General features: G+C 40.2%; 1 protein-coding gene across 2 annotated transcripts in view; it reads right to left on the reverse strand.

Moving 5' to 3' along the window:
- The window catches only part of ITCH (itchy E3 ubiquitin protein ligase), a 60513-nt gene that overhangs the window by 12855 nt on the left and 32527 nt on the right, over nucleotides 1-15131 (reverse strand). For both annotated transcript variants that reach the window (XM_054081112.1, XM_054081113.1), the window contains exons 6-15: nucleotides 13376-13418; nucleotides 10508-10677; nucleotides 9147-9384; nucleotides 8101-8196; nucleotides 6816-6990; nucleotides 5830-5896; nucleotides 3876-3960; nucleotides 3175-3303; nucleotides 2457-2529; nucleotides 930-1001 (exon numbers count right to left, since the gene is read on the reverse strand). In XM_054081112.1, the coding sequence (XP_053937087.1) occupies nucleotides 930-1001; nucleotides 2457-2529; nucleotides 3175-3303; nucleotides 3876-3960; nucleotides 5830-5896; nucleotides 6816-6990; nucleotides 8101-8196; nucleotides 9147-9384; nucleotides 10508-10677; nucleotides 13376-13418 (1148 nt within the window). The remainder of the gene's footprint in view (nucleotides 1-929; nucleotides 1002-2456; nucleotides 2530-3174; nucleotides 3304-3875; nucleotides 3961-5829; nucleotides 5897-6815; nucleotides 6991-8100; nucleotides 8197-9146; nucleotides 9385-10507; nucleotides 10678-13375; nucleotides 13419-15131) is intronic.

The following is a 15131-nucleotide window of genomic DNA, read 5'->3' on the forward strand; positions in this document are numbered from 1 at the left end:
TAATTAGAACAATAATGCATTAATCCTCATTTAATACATTTGTCTCCAAACACACTATTCTATTTGTTCAAATTTCCTGCCTTGACACATCTGTGATAATTCCTACAAGAAATGAAGCCTGAAGATATACAGGAAGATAAAAAACTTCCGCTAGGAACAGAGGAAGCTGAAAGTTCCTGTTGTCTTAGATAAGGTCTGCATTAAGTTACTTTTAAGTCAGAAAAATACAGAAGTGGCCAAGACGAACTGCACTTCCAAGCCCGTTTCTACGTGTGTGTTGTCAGACTGACAAAGAGCTGCTTCTGGCTTCGATTTAACAAGCAATGGGAGTGATTTATTGCCACAACAAACATTCAAAACCAAAAAACTAAAATTCAAATGCACCTGAAAAGGTTGTGGAGGAACAAACTAACCACGGTTTAAGTCTGCAGACATTAACAAGAGTTCTGCTACTAATAACCTAAACAGAATTCGCTATTTTTGTTTTCTTTTAACCATTTCAGTACTTATTTAAAGACTCATAACATCCAAAGATCAACTTAATGTATTTTGGTACATGGTTCATACTTATATTAAATACTGCTTGGAAAACGTGCCAACAAACTTAAACACAACATGGAAACTTCCTGAGAATGGGGAGCTGCTCTGCCACAGTGCTTCCCTCAAAATTAACTTGGAGTTTAAAGAATTCTGAGGGGGGGAAAAATAAATTTAAAAATCACCTTCTCTGTTAATCTTCAGAGCTGGAACTTCACATTTATCCTGATTTTTTAATATATATGCACGAATGCAGCCTAAGTATTAAAATAGTATTTTTTTGTTAGTCTAACTTAAAATAACAGTAGCAAGATGTCAAAGGATCAAGATTGACATGTGTGACAATCAATTCAGCTTTTCCTAACCACCGCTAACAGGTTTTAATACAATACCTGTTGGAATGAGTCTTCAAACAATGTTTTTCTGCTCACTGTAATCTTTATGTGCTGGGGCATTGCCAGTTGCTGAAATGAAAGATTTCAGAGGTGAAGTGTACAATCACTTAGAGTTTCTCATACTGAGTTTGGACTGTTCGTTGTTGTGCACACTATTTAGGAGGTACCGTTGCAATTTCATAGAATCATAGAATGGTTTCAGTTAAAAAAGACCTTTAAGATCATCAAGTCCAACCACTGATCCAGCTCCACTAAGGCCACCACCAGACTATGTCCCCAGGCATGACATCTACCTGTCTTTTAAACACCTCCATGGACGGGGGACTCAACCACCTGCCTGGGAAGCCTCTTCCAAAGCTTGACAACCCTTTCAGTAAAGAAATTCCTCCTAAGATAGATCATAGATTCGCTAGGTTGGAAAAGATCTTTGAGATTATTAAGTCCAACTGTACCTGTCCACTACCAAACCAGATCCTTGAGCACCTCATCTACCTGTCTTTTAAACACCTCCAGCGATAGGGACTCCACCACCTCCCTGGACAGCCTCGGTCAGTGCCCATGAACCCTTGCAGTGAATAAATTCTTCCTGATGTCCAACCTGAACTTTCCCTGGTGCATCTTGAGGCCACTTCCCTGTGTCCTGTCACTGGCTACCAGGGAGAAGAGACCAATTTCACTAATCCATATAAAGCAAATCCAGTAATCACAGTATTTGAACCCTAATTTACTCCAAGAACAAAGTGGTTCCACTGTTGATTACAGCGAGATATAGATGCCTCCAGATTCTGCTTAGAATAGGTTCTAATACTGTACTCTTACAAGACATCAGAAAACATTAAGATCAATAACATGCTAAATCAGCACAGCTTTCTACCCTAGAATTTAATAACTAAACAGAAAATTTAGGTTATTCTCTATAAAGTTCAAAGTGAAGAATTAGACTGGTCTCTGCTATTTTTCAATGGATAATTCATTGACTGTTGAAAACTGCAATATCTAAAACGAAGACTTTACTCCAAACACCAAATTACTTAATCTTCTGATACACACAGAGTTTAGAGGACCGAGCCTGACACACTGGAATTCGAGATTATATTAGGGCACGCTAATGTGCAGCACAGTCTATGTAATGTTTAGACATGCGTGTTCTGAGTCAAACACCGTACATTTTCTTCCAGAAGTATTTGTGCAGAAAGCAGATCTTGTATTAATTATAAAAATAATCTGCCTCTATATATCCCCTTATTAACAGCAGAAAGAAAACACTATTCTGAAACCCACCCAAAAAAAGTAGCTAAATTGATGTTTTCCTTTACTTTAAAAAGTTTTAAAGTCATAGCTTACTTGGCTTTAAAGTTTACATGAGTTTATATAAGTCCTGTATTTAATCCCTCCAAATCTAACTCACTTTTAACCTTAAAGTAGTGTGATTAACTTTACTTGCAAAGCATTGACAAGTTCATTTAAAGCACGTTAGCAAAAAACAAAAATGCAAACAAATATTGCCAAGAGAGGAATCCATACCTGGCACCAGAATCTGAAATAATGGACCTTTGCCTTGAAATCACGCACATAAGCGATCTGGGGTCCATTGTCTCTGGAACCAGAAGGAGAAACAAAATGAATTTCAAAAGTATTTTTTGCTCTTTAAGTAAAAGCCTGCAAATGTGTTGGTTATATAGTCGACTAAACCATGCAACTATATAATTGGAAGATTCCTATTTTTACTTTTTGACTTTGGGGTCTAATTTTCTTGGTTTTAAAACAAAAATCTTTGTCAACTGTGGGATGCATACACAGTACTTTTTAAACAGCAGCTGATTATTAAACGTCAAAAAGATTTTAACAATAAAGATGGGATGGAATTTATGTTGGGGGTTAAATTCTGGTTATAACGCCATTTTGGTTACTAAAATCGAAGAAAGAAGAGCTGAGTGTACTTTCAAAAAGCAATACTAGTAACTGAAGGAAGGGATCTGGTCATCACAGTACTGATGAAGCTTCTCCATTACCCTCCAATCTTATCAACTACCTGGCAAGAAGGATTCCAAAGCGTTTAAAACGCTGCTTTATTCAGGGTCAGTCATCAGTGGAGGAACAAAACCAGAGTATTAGGAAGGGTTACTACATGTAAAACTTTCTGTAGACAAAACGTACAAAGAGAAAAAAACCCAAAATGTTCAAAAGTGATGCGCGCTAAACTTCACTTTGGCTATCTTCATATAACGTTAAAAACACTTACAGAGCAGACTTGCCCGTGCGGGGATCTATATATGTAGTGGTTCTTCTATTGTGATCCACAAAATAAGGAATGCCATCCACAGTAAATCGCATTTCCCAGCCTTCTGGTAAAGGTTTCTCATTTAATTGACTATGGATACAAGAAAATATATAGGAAGTGATCAACTTAATGCATTAAGTCAATTGAACAATATCAGAGACAGTAAAAGTTTTGGCAGATCTAGAAAAACTAGAATATTCCATTCAATATTTATTCTGCCTTTTTTTCCCCTGCCTCTTAAATTCTCAAATCATCTCTCAATTAGACCAAAATGACTGTTTAAATAAACACTAGAATTCCATCCTCTAACTATTCAGTTTTGACTTGAAAAGTGACACAGTTTCACTATGTAGCTTTTGGTGCCTCACGTATAATCACACAACATTTAGACAGGCGTATCTTATTTATAAATGGGAGTGGGAACTCTTTTGGTCTTCTGGGCAATGAGCTTATCGCTGCTGGACAAGACTTTCCTGGTAATTGTACTATTACTAAGCACTATTTTGACAGGTTCCATTGTGAACTTTCTAACATTTTAAGGGGCTGCCTGAAGTTTGTGTAGGACAGCCTGTGTTTCAGCTGTGGGCAGCAGTTCTCAGCTCTCAGTCTCACTACTTTGTTATATTTTCATTCCAGACATGAAGCTGCCATTGATTTCTTACCCCTGACTCCTGGGATCTTCCCACTGAGTGATGCGTGTGTTGTGGTTGACAAAATACACTCTGCCGTTGCTGTCCGTTCGCTTTTCTGAAAAGATGCGAAAGGGGGAAAATATCAAAATCCGCTTCATGCACTGCTGATACTACATCAAATAAATAACTAAAGAGATAATCACCAGACCTGCTACAGCATCTGCTGCCTGCAGGTTTCTCCGTACCCCCTTTGACTCAACATCTTTTCACTTCCACTGACGTTATTCCTTGGGCTAGTCACAAACAGGAATCCGTCTTAATCCCATGGACTGCTGGCAGTCACACGGAACCGCACCATCACGTGTCCTCAGTGAAACATTGCACTTCATAGTGCGCACAGGGTTCTTTATATCTGAACTCTTACCCTGCAAAGTTCAGCTGTCTCTGCCTGCACTGCTTGTACCAACAATCCCGACCGCAAGAGAGATTCTGGGCATCGTAGCAACAACATAAACATCTGCGTGAAGGAAGGAGCTCATCAAAGAGATTTACCTTCACCAGATCTACTGGCCCAGTGTTTGCACTCTTTAAATAGGTTTTCCAGTATTTTTGCAAGTTAAAAATTTATAAGGATTAAAATATTGATGAAGTTGAAATTGCTGCCTTAAATCCTTTGCCACACCATTTATTTTTCAATCATAGGAAAAAATCATTTGGAAGAAAGAAAAATGTAAGCTGTTTTCTCCTGAGAAAAGCTCAGCTGCTTGGATTAATGTTCCGTACCTCACAAACAACAGACAGTGAGCACAGAGTGGGTAGCAGATGTATACACAAGTACCAAGAAAGTACAAGGGCTTGAAATTATGACCAAGGAATTAAACAGGATCGATGCAGTTTCCAGGAAAACGCATTTATATTTAGTCTCATATAGTTTAGTGTCAGCAGTCTTCAATTGTGAACACATGATAACCACCCCAGCTTGGTGGTCTTTACTATTCTGCACCTGTTTATGCAATTTTTACTTAGTGTTACAAAAGAAATGCATAACATAGAATATAAATTACAGAAAGAGGCCAAAATCTGACTACCACAGATGAAAAGCTTTCATTTCCAAGAGAGTCTGGAAGTACAGAGTTACACTGACAGTAGAAGATTACTCAATGTGGAAACTCCATTTTGTTGTTTTCTGGGCAATGCCAGCTTAAGAACTGTCCTTGAAATGTTATGTATGTAATGCAACAAAGCAGATGTGCAGGGAACAACGACTGTAAGGCATGAAATTGTATCTATATGAGAACTAAAAATCCAAATAGTTCTGTTCGAAAAGCAGACGAGCCAAAACCCCAGGTGCAACCCTGTCACATAATAGCTCGCTTTAAAATTACATTATTTGGACAAATTTGCCTATGTATCATGAAACTTTATTAGTTATACCTGCTTGATAGCCACACCAGACATTAGACATTTTTTTTTTGTACCTCCCTCCAATTATATTAATTGTAAATTGTTAACGCTGTAAAGCACAAACCCAATTTTTTTCCAGGGAGAGGGGCAAGTCAATAAGTCCTTAGTTTTCATTATAAAAAGTCATTTTCAGAGCAACATAACTCTCCAAGAATTGCCTTGGAGAGAGGATTTGGCAGCCTGATTTAGAGGGGATTTGTAGTCTGATATGGCAGGAACAGGATGGTGTGGGGGAATCCTGCCTAAAAGAAGCTGTAAAAATGGATAACAGTGTGAAAGGTGCTACTATGGTAGTTAAAGGGACTAAATCAGAATATTTTAGAGATGTACTTTGAAACTACACATCCTTGTCAGGACTCTGTTTTAATTGCACATTTGATTAGATTTAATTTTAAAATAGCTACAATCCAGATTTTAATTTTTAAAAACTAGCTTAGAATAGCTGTCAAAATAATTTGGCAGAAGTATGCTTTAATGTTTCATCGCATTGCATTACAAAACACTTTCACGTCCATCTTACCCCATCCATGTGGCAAAGGGCCAAGAGGATCAAACTCTTTGTTCTGTGTGGATGAAAAGTCCTGGTTCTGCAAGTCACACAAACAAATGGTGCATTAATGACTTGTCATTTGTGTTCCGGATGTGCTACCGCAACCATCGTGAATTACTGTAGTAAATGCACTTTTGTCAACATTACATATAAGCAAAGATGGCAACGATTTATTTTTCTCCACGGAGAAGGCCCTTTTTACAGCCCTTGGCATGCTTAACTAACTATCGTGCCAAGAAAACAGTTATTCTGTGCTTAGTGTCCCTGCCTCCACAGAAGGGAAATTCATACAGCAGCACCCAAAACAGTCGGAAAGCAAACCTCTTCATTCCTGCATTAGCACAGTTCTCCCTACGAGCATTTATGAGGTTCACTTTTATTCTCTACACACAGAGCAAATTTAGAACCCACACCATTCTTGATAAACAAATAGCATGAGTTGGAGTTTTCTAAAGCCTGCTATTCATCAACACTGGATTTAACATTCTGAAAGGGTTATTTTCAATTTTCCTGCTTTCCTAACATTTGTTGCACATATTTCGTTTTACCCGAAGCAGAAATGTATGTCCTGTGAGCTTGCTTACCTTCCACGTCTTTGTCCAAACCAATACACGACACAGCACAAACCAGCTTATTACTGAGCTGTAGTTTGCTCTGAACCACTTTTATCGATATTGCACATAAATTTTATCAAAGAACACCAGTTATATTCAGCTGAGAAAAAGAAAACATTATCCTGCATGTGCTGCAAGGACACGAAATGAGGTTACACAAAGACACTATACTATTGTAAAGAATAAACCATAACAAAGTCCAATATCTTTATGAGGAAAGCCATCCCCAAAGATGCTCAAATCCTGAATACACGCATCCTTTCAGTACAGAGAAGAGGGACTAACGAGTTGAAAATGGTCCCTCTCTTACTTAACCTTTATAGACATGACGACATTCCTTACCCCATATATAAATCGCTGGTTAAATTGCTGCATGGCTCCTTGAAGCTGACTCCGCTGAAGCTGCCACTGCTCATAATTTCGGACAGACTCTAATGTCGGTCTCTGCCACGTTGTTGTTCTAGTGAAGTGGTCAACGTAATAAATTCTTCCCATGTTGTCAACTCGTCGCTCCCAGCTTTTAAGCAAATTACAAGCAACAGTTGTCAATAACAGAGAATTGTAAGGACTGGGAAGCAGCGTCAGGCAAGCAGGTCGCATGTTGGACATGGATATAAAGCAGGGGCTCATCACTAGATTCTTTTCCCTCCTTTTACCCCCTGCTAAAATTAAGTAAGAGCTAAAATTGTGCGAGGAGAGGAATTTTCCCTTTGTTGCACACTGTAACAAGTCAGACTGATTCTGTTTACCGTCGTTTCAGGAGTTACACAAACCGCTGTCATTACTACAGTGCCAGCACTGCGTTTACTTTCCTCAACCCCGCAGGACAGAAAAAGTTTGCTGGTTTCTCCTAAAAACACAGCAAACCCCCCCTGACAGCTTGGGCCGTACAATGCAAGATTTTCTCACACTCTAATGTGGCAGAAAAGGAAAGTCTGGGCATCAGGTTTCAGGTTGTTTTTTTCATTTGGTCTGGTTGTGGGTTGGTTGTTTTATAACGATTTTCAGTTCATATGAAATCAGTATAAAACCTGAGTGAGCTACTTGAGTATGAGTGAAGCAAAACAGAAGAGTTTTTATGTTTTGCTTACATTTTTTTAAAACCAAGAAACACAGAGTGTGTGTGAACACCACGTCCATACAGAGACTGACATCCCTGATGCTAACAGCTGGAAAAGTCTAATACTCAATGCTGGATTAGAAGAGCAGCTGGGAACCTTGAGGAGGGATCAAAGAACTGCAAACAGTAACCTCAGGGTAAAGGAGTCACCAAGGGCACTTCCTCCAGCTGACAGTGACCTCAGTCTCAAAATACTTTCTGAGGGTTTGGTTCTCTTTTACAGGTGGAGTGTCTACTGTCCTTTCTCAGTAGAGATCCATTTCTCAGTAGAGATGCCCTTGCTTATCTCTGACAGGAAGTTCTGATGCTGTTATCTTCAGCTCTTTTCCACACTACGTGTTGTGCATTTTTGCAGAACTCCTTGGAGATGACCTGGAGCAACTGTTTGCACTGGGTTCACATCTCCATTGACAAAACTGCTTTCTAACTGTAGTGAACTGTCAGGTCATTCATTTCTGAAAAACCCAAGCACATCCTAGGCAACCCATGTGATTTATCCCTGCTCACCTTGGAGGAAGAGGCTCTGGCCGATCCCACGTTGTTCTCTTTTCCACATGATCTACATAGTAGACTCGACCATGCTGGTCTACTCTTTGCTCCCAACTAAAAAAAAAACAATATTTATATCTTCCTCCAGATCAAACTGCTTCAACCATTCATCTACAGGATAAAGGATAAGAAATGTCTGCTTCCACAAAATGCTTATGACTAAATAAAATACTTGAAAGTAACACTTTGTTCACCAGATGCTAAAATGCTGCACAATACACAGCAATGCAACATTCATGTTAACAGTAATCCTGTGTCAACTAGAATACAAAAAGCATTCTACATCACCACCTTCAATTTCTGTGAAACCAAAGCTAAAATTCATGCTTGCACATACAATCTTAGCAAGCAACAAAGCAAAGGTTTGTATTCATTATAAGGTGCCCCAGTAACCTGTTAAACAGAATCATCTGTAGAGCATAATCCCCTTTTAGAGTAACATTAATTCAATTGAAAACCTCAAAACGGACAAATTTTGCACAGATCATGTATATGCAAAGGTCATCATAAGGGCACTGGTCACATAGTTTCTGCACATGCAGCATTCAGGATACTGACCTACCCCTGTGTTTACATCAACTGTAAATGATAAAGCAACACTCGATGTTTTCAAGACTGCTTTTATATTTTAAGTTACTCTATGAGTAAGTGAGGTCATTCAGATCTCTCCTTCCTATTGGTTCAACTGCCTGCAAATTACAGCAGGTATTTCACTAATCCCACAATTAGAACTGGATGGGCTTTGAGGTCCCTTCCAACCCAAACCATTCTAGAAGTCTACGATTCTATGATCTGACAGATTAATTCTTTTCTTGCACAAACGACGGCTGAGGGCCTACCAGACAAAACAGTTATGAAAGCCTCCAAATTAATATCAGGGTGGATGGTTTTTATACTGCAAAAGGCAGACGTTATGAATGTTTTGTTACACCTACTCTAAATACAATAAAGTAAAACCAGAAATGTCTGAACAAAAAGAGCACTCAAACCCATGAAATTCGTACCCAGGTGGCAGAGGGCCTTGACTGACTGTAGCGAGTGCCTGGGATGGAGGGCTGACTGGCTGGACTTGTCTGGACACTGGAGGTGTGGTGAGGGCAGCAGTCGCAGGAGCTGTTGTGGCTGGAGCTGTTGCCCCCTCTGGGCTCTGTTCCGCTGAGGCATTTGCAGCTGTACCTGCCGGCGAACCCGCACTGGCCCCATCATTTTCTGTGGAGGTGGATGAAGGCCCATTTGCAGTCACTGTGACGCCAGAGATATCAAAGACAGAAGAGAAAAGACCTTTAACTGATATTTATCACCAATCTGTTTTAAAAATTCTAAGTCTCAGAAGTAAACGTGCAAGAACTGCTGTTTCAAAGTGCACACGTGTGGCCACATTTTACAGTTTACACAAAAACTGAAAAGCAATTTTGTCTCGCTTTGTAAAAATGCTTTAATCGAAGAACTGCCATCAACAGCACAATTTTGATATTTCTGATATAATACATTATATTCACCAAAGCTGTCTGCATTCTGTAATACTAAACAATTCTAACCAAGAAACCACTCTCTTGCTTTGATGAGTTATTATTTTCCATTGATTATTTGGAACAATAATTTAAGAGATAATAAGCAGAAAATTTTCAAGAAAAGAGCTCATATTGCATTGAAAGACATTATCGGAATGGGAGGGGAATACATACATTCTTTAAACATTTGCAATTTTTCCTGAGCAAATAAGTTGGGCCTCATTTCTGAGCTACACCGGATTAATCTCTGAAAGTAATTCCTGTATCGCAGTTTCCCATCCAGACTCAGCATTTATCAGTTGAAATAGTGAAACAGGCTGCAGTGTACAGGGGTGAAGGAGTTACCAGAAAAACATCAACTAACTTTTCAGAACTTCTTGACTTAGAGCTATGTAGTTTTTAAATAACCAGATAAAAGAAAAAAGCTCTGTCCATTTCAGGGCAAGAGAGCAATGAATGTTTTAAGTGCTGCTGCTTCACAGAATTTAACTAGTACTTCAAAATCCAGTATTATGAACTTGAGACAGTTCTGTGAGCCCTTCAGTAGATGTCAAGCCTATACTCAGGGGATGTCTAAGCACAGCAGGGGCATGCACTTCTGTTCTTTAGGTGCCAGCTCTGCTGTACATAGCACCACCCCTGCAACCAGTACGTGAGCAGACATGGAAGCAGGACATTTCTAGTAATAGGAACAATGACTAAACAAGAAGTACAGAATGCAAGCTAAAAACTAGCCCTTCAGAAGTTATCTGCCAAAGAATTTCCCATGAAAAAATGTAGTTTAAAATCAGCTTCATAAAGAGCGTTCAACAGCGTGCGGCTCTGGAGTGAATGCCTGGCCCAAGGATACATACCGGCGACCGAAGCAGGTCTGCGGGGAGTGGGTGGCGGGGGTCTGGAAGGCCTGGGTGGTCTAGCAGGTTTGCAGTTTCCATTTGTGAGTAATGGAGAATCACTGCCATTAACAGTCTGGTTTTCACTGGGAGCAGCATCTTCACAGCTTTCAAGGCCATTGGAGCTCGTCCTTGGGCAGGAAAAGATAGAAAGGAGAACTGTCCTAATACAGGTGGATAACATTAAACTGCATGGGAGACACCACGAGGGAACAGCTTGCACTAGAGTAGATTCTTACATTCATAATAATGACAGACACCTCCACATCTGCACAAACACAGAGTTTATCTCCTGAGGCATGCAAAACCTCAGCTGAGGAAAAGGAGGAACAGATGTGTATGACATCTGTCGCTGAAATGTCCACTTTCCTTTCCCAACTTAATATATCCGCCTTTAGGCCCATGCTCTGGATTCTGCTCCTTAGCTATTTCTACCCATGAATTCCATTTCTCCCGAACAAGATGGGGAGCCGAGATCTGAGAAGAGCCTTGGTGCATTTGCTTAGGACACACAGAATGCTTTACATTCTTAGAAAACTTAATTATGCATACCCCAACCTTTCCCCTAAACTCAGCTCTGGAAAGGATTGGAGAATTTTGAACTGAGCTTTAAAGTTTTGACCAACAGCTATGAATATAAGTTCTTCAACTCTACCAGAATGAAGGCACTAAGCAGTAGTACTCACCATCCTGGGCTGTTCAGTGTACCATTGAGTTATTTGTAGCTCCTTAAATAGAGTTACAGATATCTACAGCTTTTTATTTTCAGGATATGTTGAGCAAAATAAAAAGACTCGGCTAAAATTCTAATGGGTTGATCGGCCACAGGCCATCAGCATTAAACCCATTGGTTACAATTTCAGCCCAGTACCTCTAAAGTTATGTTCCTTTAAATGTACACAAAATAAAAACAAGTAGGTAAGCCTAATTAAATCACAAGTCAGAAGATCAAGTAGAATGGTGTACATTTAACCTCAATATCACTGTCAAACACACTTTTGCCCTATATGAGGTGTGGTGCATGTAACTCATACCACACCAACCCCAAAGGAAATGACTAGGAAAGCGTGTACAAATCATCAGTGACCTGAGGTTAGTAGGAGCTGCAGCCTGGGTGTCCCTCAGTCCCAGAAAGCACACTGCTGCTGTTTGAACATTAAACTCAAAAGCAAAACCTTTTACCTCTAGTGTATTTGACCAGCTGACTTAAGGACATTATGGGGAGACCTCATCGCTCTCTGCAGCTACCTAAAAGGAGGCTGTAGTGAGGTGAGGGTTGGTCTCTTCTCTCTGGTAACCAGTGACAGAACAAGGGAAAATGGCCTCAAGATGTGCCAGGGGAGATTTAGGTTGGATATTAGGAGGAATTTCTGCCGAGGCAGGTGGTGAAGTCACCTGGAGGTGTTTAAAAGATGAGTAGATGTCGTACTTGAGGACATGGTCAGGTGGTGGCCTTAGCAGGGCTGTAGTGAGGTGAGGGTTGGTCTCTTCTCTCTGGTAACCAGTGACAGAACAAGGGAAAATGGCCTCAAGATGTGCCAGGGGAGATTTAGGTTGGATATTAGGAGGAATTTCTGCCGAGGCAGGTGGTGAAGTCACCTGGAGGTGTTTAAAAGATGAGTAGATGTCGTACTTGAGGACATGGTCAGGTGGTGGCCTTAGCAGGGCTGTAGTGAGGTGAGGGTTGGTCTCTTCTCTCTGGTAACCAGTGACAGAACAAGGGAAAATGGCCTCAAGATGTGCCAGGGGAGATTTAGGTTGGATATTAGGAGGAATTTCTGCCGAGGCAGGTGGTGAAGTCACCTGGAGGTGTTTAAAAGATGAGTAGATGTCGTACTTGAGGACATGGTCAGGTGGTGGCCTTAGCAGGGCTGGATCAATGGTTGGACTCTTAGAGGTCTTTTCGAACCAAAATCATCCTGTGATCCTATCTAACAATAACTACTGCTAGAGACATTACAGACCATCTACAGGATCCTAAAACTGGACTTTGAACGAACACCAAAACACCCACTGGTTGGTACTAAAGCCGAATCAACTATTATTACTGCTATTATTATACTATTACACACTCGGGCATTTTGAAGACCCAAGCCTGGAAACATTCTTCTAGGCACTGAATAGGAGACAGAACAAAAATAAACTCTCACGTGAAGACTTTAGTCAACATAGCTGAGAGAGCTAAGATCTATTAAAGAAATAGTGAAATTTGACTTGGCTGCTCCAGATGTCATCCAAGAACACTGTGCATTGTACAGATCCTTAAAATACTTGTAGGCCTGGGAACTAATTAAAGTGTTGTGGTGCTCATTGCAGGTTAATCCACCATCAAGTATGGTCACAATTTTATCCTACCAAGCAGCAGGGTGCATAATCCAATACTGACCTTAAAACACTGCAGCTGCTAGACAGCTTTTGGTATCTTTCTAAACCTAAATATAATTCTGACATCTCCACATTACAAAGTAAAGCAGCATAAAAATAACCACTGCCATCTACTCAACAGTGGGATTTTTTTTTTATGTTATCTATATATATATATATATATATAAATTTGGTTAATACTGGGAGAAGGATGAGGAACACGAAAAGATCACTCAGGTACGGAGGCAAACTGAAGGTAGAAGACAGGGTTCATATGGAAAATAGTTTAATATGTGAATGCACAATAATATGGTGTTTTGTCTAGGGCGTGCTCAGATCTGCACAGATACCATTGCAGGCCACACTCAGAAATTTTTCAGTTGTCATCTTTATAAACACACAATTCCTCTTTCAAAATCACAAATACTAAAAGGCAATTAAAAAAAAAAGAGCAAAAAGTCTTACCGTGTATCATTCCTCACTCTGGAGGTATCGTTCTGTGTTGGACCTTAAATACAAGAAAGAAAAAGATAACAGAGGTAGAAGCAATATTCTGAATCATTTGCAAGAAAAAAAGCAGTCTTTAATGTTGTCATTTCTTTCAAATGTGGAGATTATACACCATGTGCTGCATATCTATTATTACATCTATTATTTAGATTAGACATAAGGAAGATATTCTTCATGACGAGGGTGGGGAGGCCCTGGCCCAGGTTGCCCAGAGCAGTGATGGCTGCCCCCGTCCATGGAGGTGTTCCAGGCCAGGTTGGATGGGGCTTGGAGCCACCAGGCCAAGTGGGAGGTGTCCCTGCCCATGGCAGGGTGTGGAACTGGATGGGCTTTGAGGTCCCTTCCAACCCAAATCATTCTATGATTCCATGATTCTTCTACTGTCAGATTTCAAAACGATATCCAGTTTGCAGGTCTCTGTATGTGTGTGCGCATCCTTCTTTTTTAAACCACTGCCACTGTCATATTTTCCCCTTATGGAAGATGTAACAGAATATATATTTGACTATATATTAACAGAATATAATTTAACAGAATATAATTTTAGCAGAATATAATTTATGAACAGAATTCATAATTTGTATGAATATTCCCAAACACACACAGGTCAGTACCACCGTCTCCTGTCTTTGCAGCAGTGTCAACCAGTGTTCTCCAGCTGGCTTTTCATATCCTCTCCCTTTTCAACGATGACAGGCAGAGCAGGAAGGGCAACAGCTTCTCTACGATCTCCTCTCAGGCCGGCCAGCCAGCAGCCACAGAGGAGCTGTGTTTTCTGGGGCTCTCCAGCCTGGACCCTTCCCTTTTTTTTGTTAATTATTTAGCATAAAGGCATTCAAGCAGGTACAAAAAAATGGCTGCACTCCAAGAAGAATTATAGCAGCTCAGCCTCGGTTTGCAAATGCTTTGGAACTGCTTATTCAGCTTGGAAATATTTACCTTCCATACCAGCATCTGCAACACCTGAATACGCAGCACAGAACCGCTCATTTGCGTACAAAGCACACATACTTGATTTCCAGAGAATTAAATGTCACTAACCAAGAAATCAGTTGTCAGTTCTGATGGGAACTATGCAGATCTACGCCAAACACAAGGATGTAGTTGTGTAAAGAGCTTACGATATTGTGCTGTTAGTGCACTGTGCATGGAAGCAATTATAATCCCAGAAATCTTAACTTAAAACGCTAATTGATAAACAATGTATTCACCTTTAAGTGCCTTCAGCCTGTGCGATAAGAATGTGTTAGACTACATTATTAATGCTTTCCTCATGTCCTCCAGTCCCCTGATTACCTAGGAACCCTCTGCTGAGCTTCAGGCCAGGTGTCAACATCTGCCTTTACTGTGGAACACAAAACCTTAACAGTAGGCAATTCCACCACCTGCATGTATTTTCTACTTGCTCACACCTTTTTCTCAGTAGGCGAATTTCAGGCAACGGAAGAAAGCACAGGAGGAACCCAAGCATTGCAGAGGAGGGGCATTTGCAAAGTAACATTGCAGTGTTACTTTGACTGCGTAATTCTCTCAGCCCTGCTCTACAAGCCCCACACAATCCCAGTGTTTGGCTTTTATTTACAAAAGAATCCCATGCCACCAGATCATGGGATTGATGGATTAAAAGCTATAAGAAATAATGGCTACAAAGCTATCCTGTTAATTCAGTTTTCCTATGATGCTTAGATGGAAGTTTAAAAAAAGTTGTTTA

Source organism: Cuculus canorus, chromosome 16 (assembly GCF_017976375.1).
Source record: "Cuculus canorus isolate bCucCan1 chromosome 16, bCucCan1.pri, whole genome shotgun sequence".
Classification (NCBI taxonomy): Eukaryota; Metazoa; Chordata; class Aves; order Cuculiformes; family Cuculidae; genus Cuculus; species Cuculus canorus.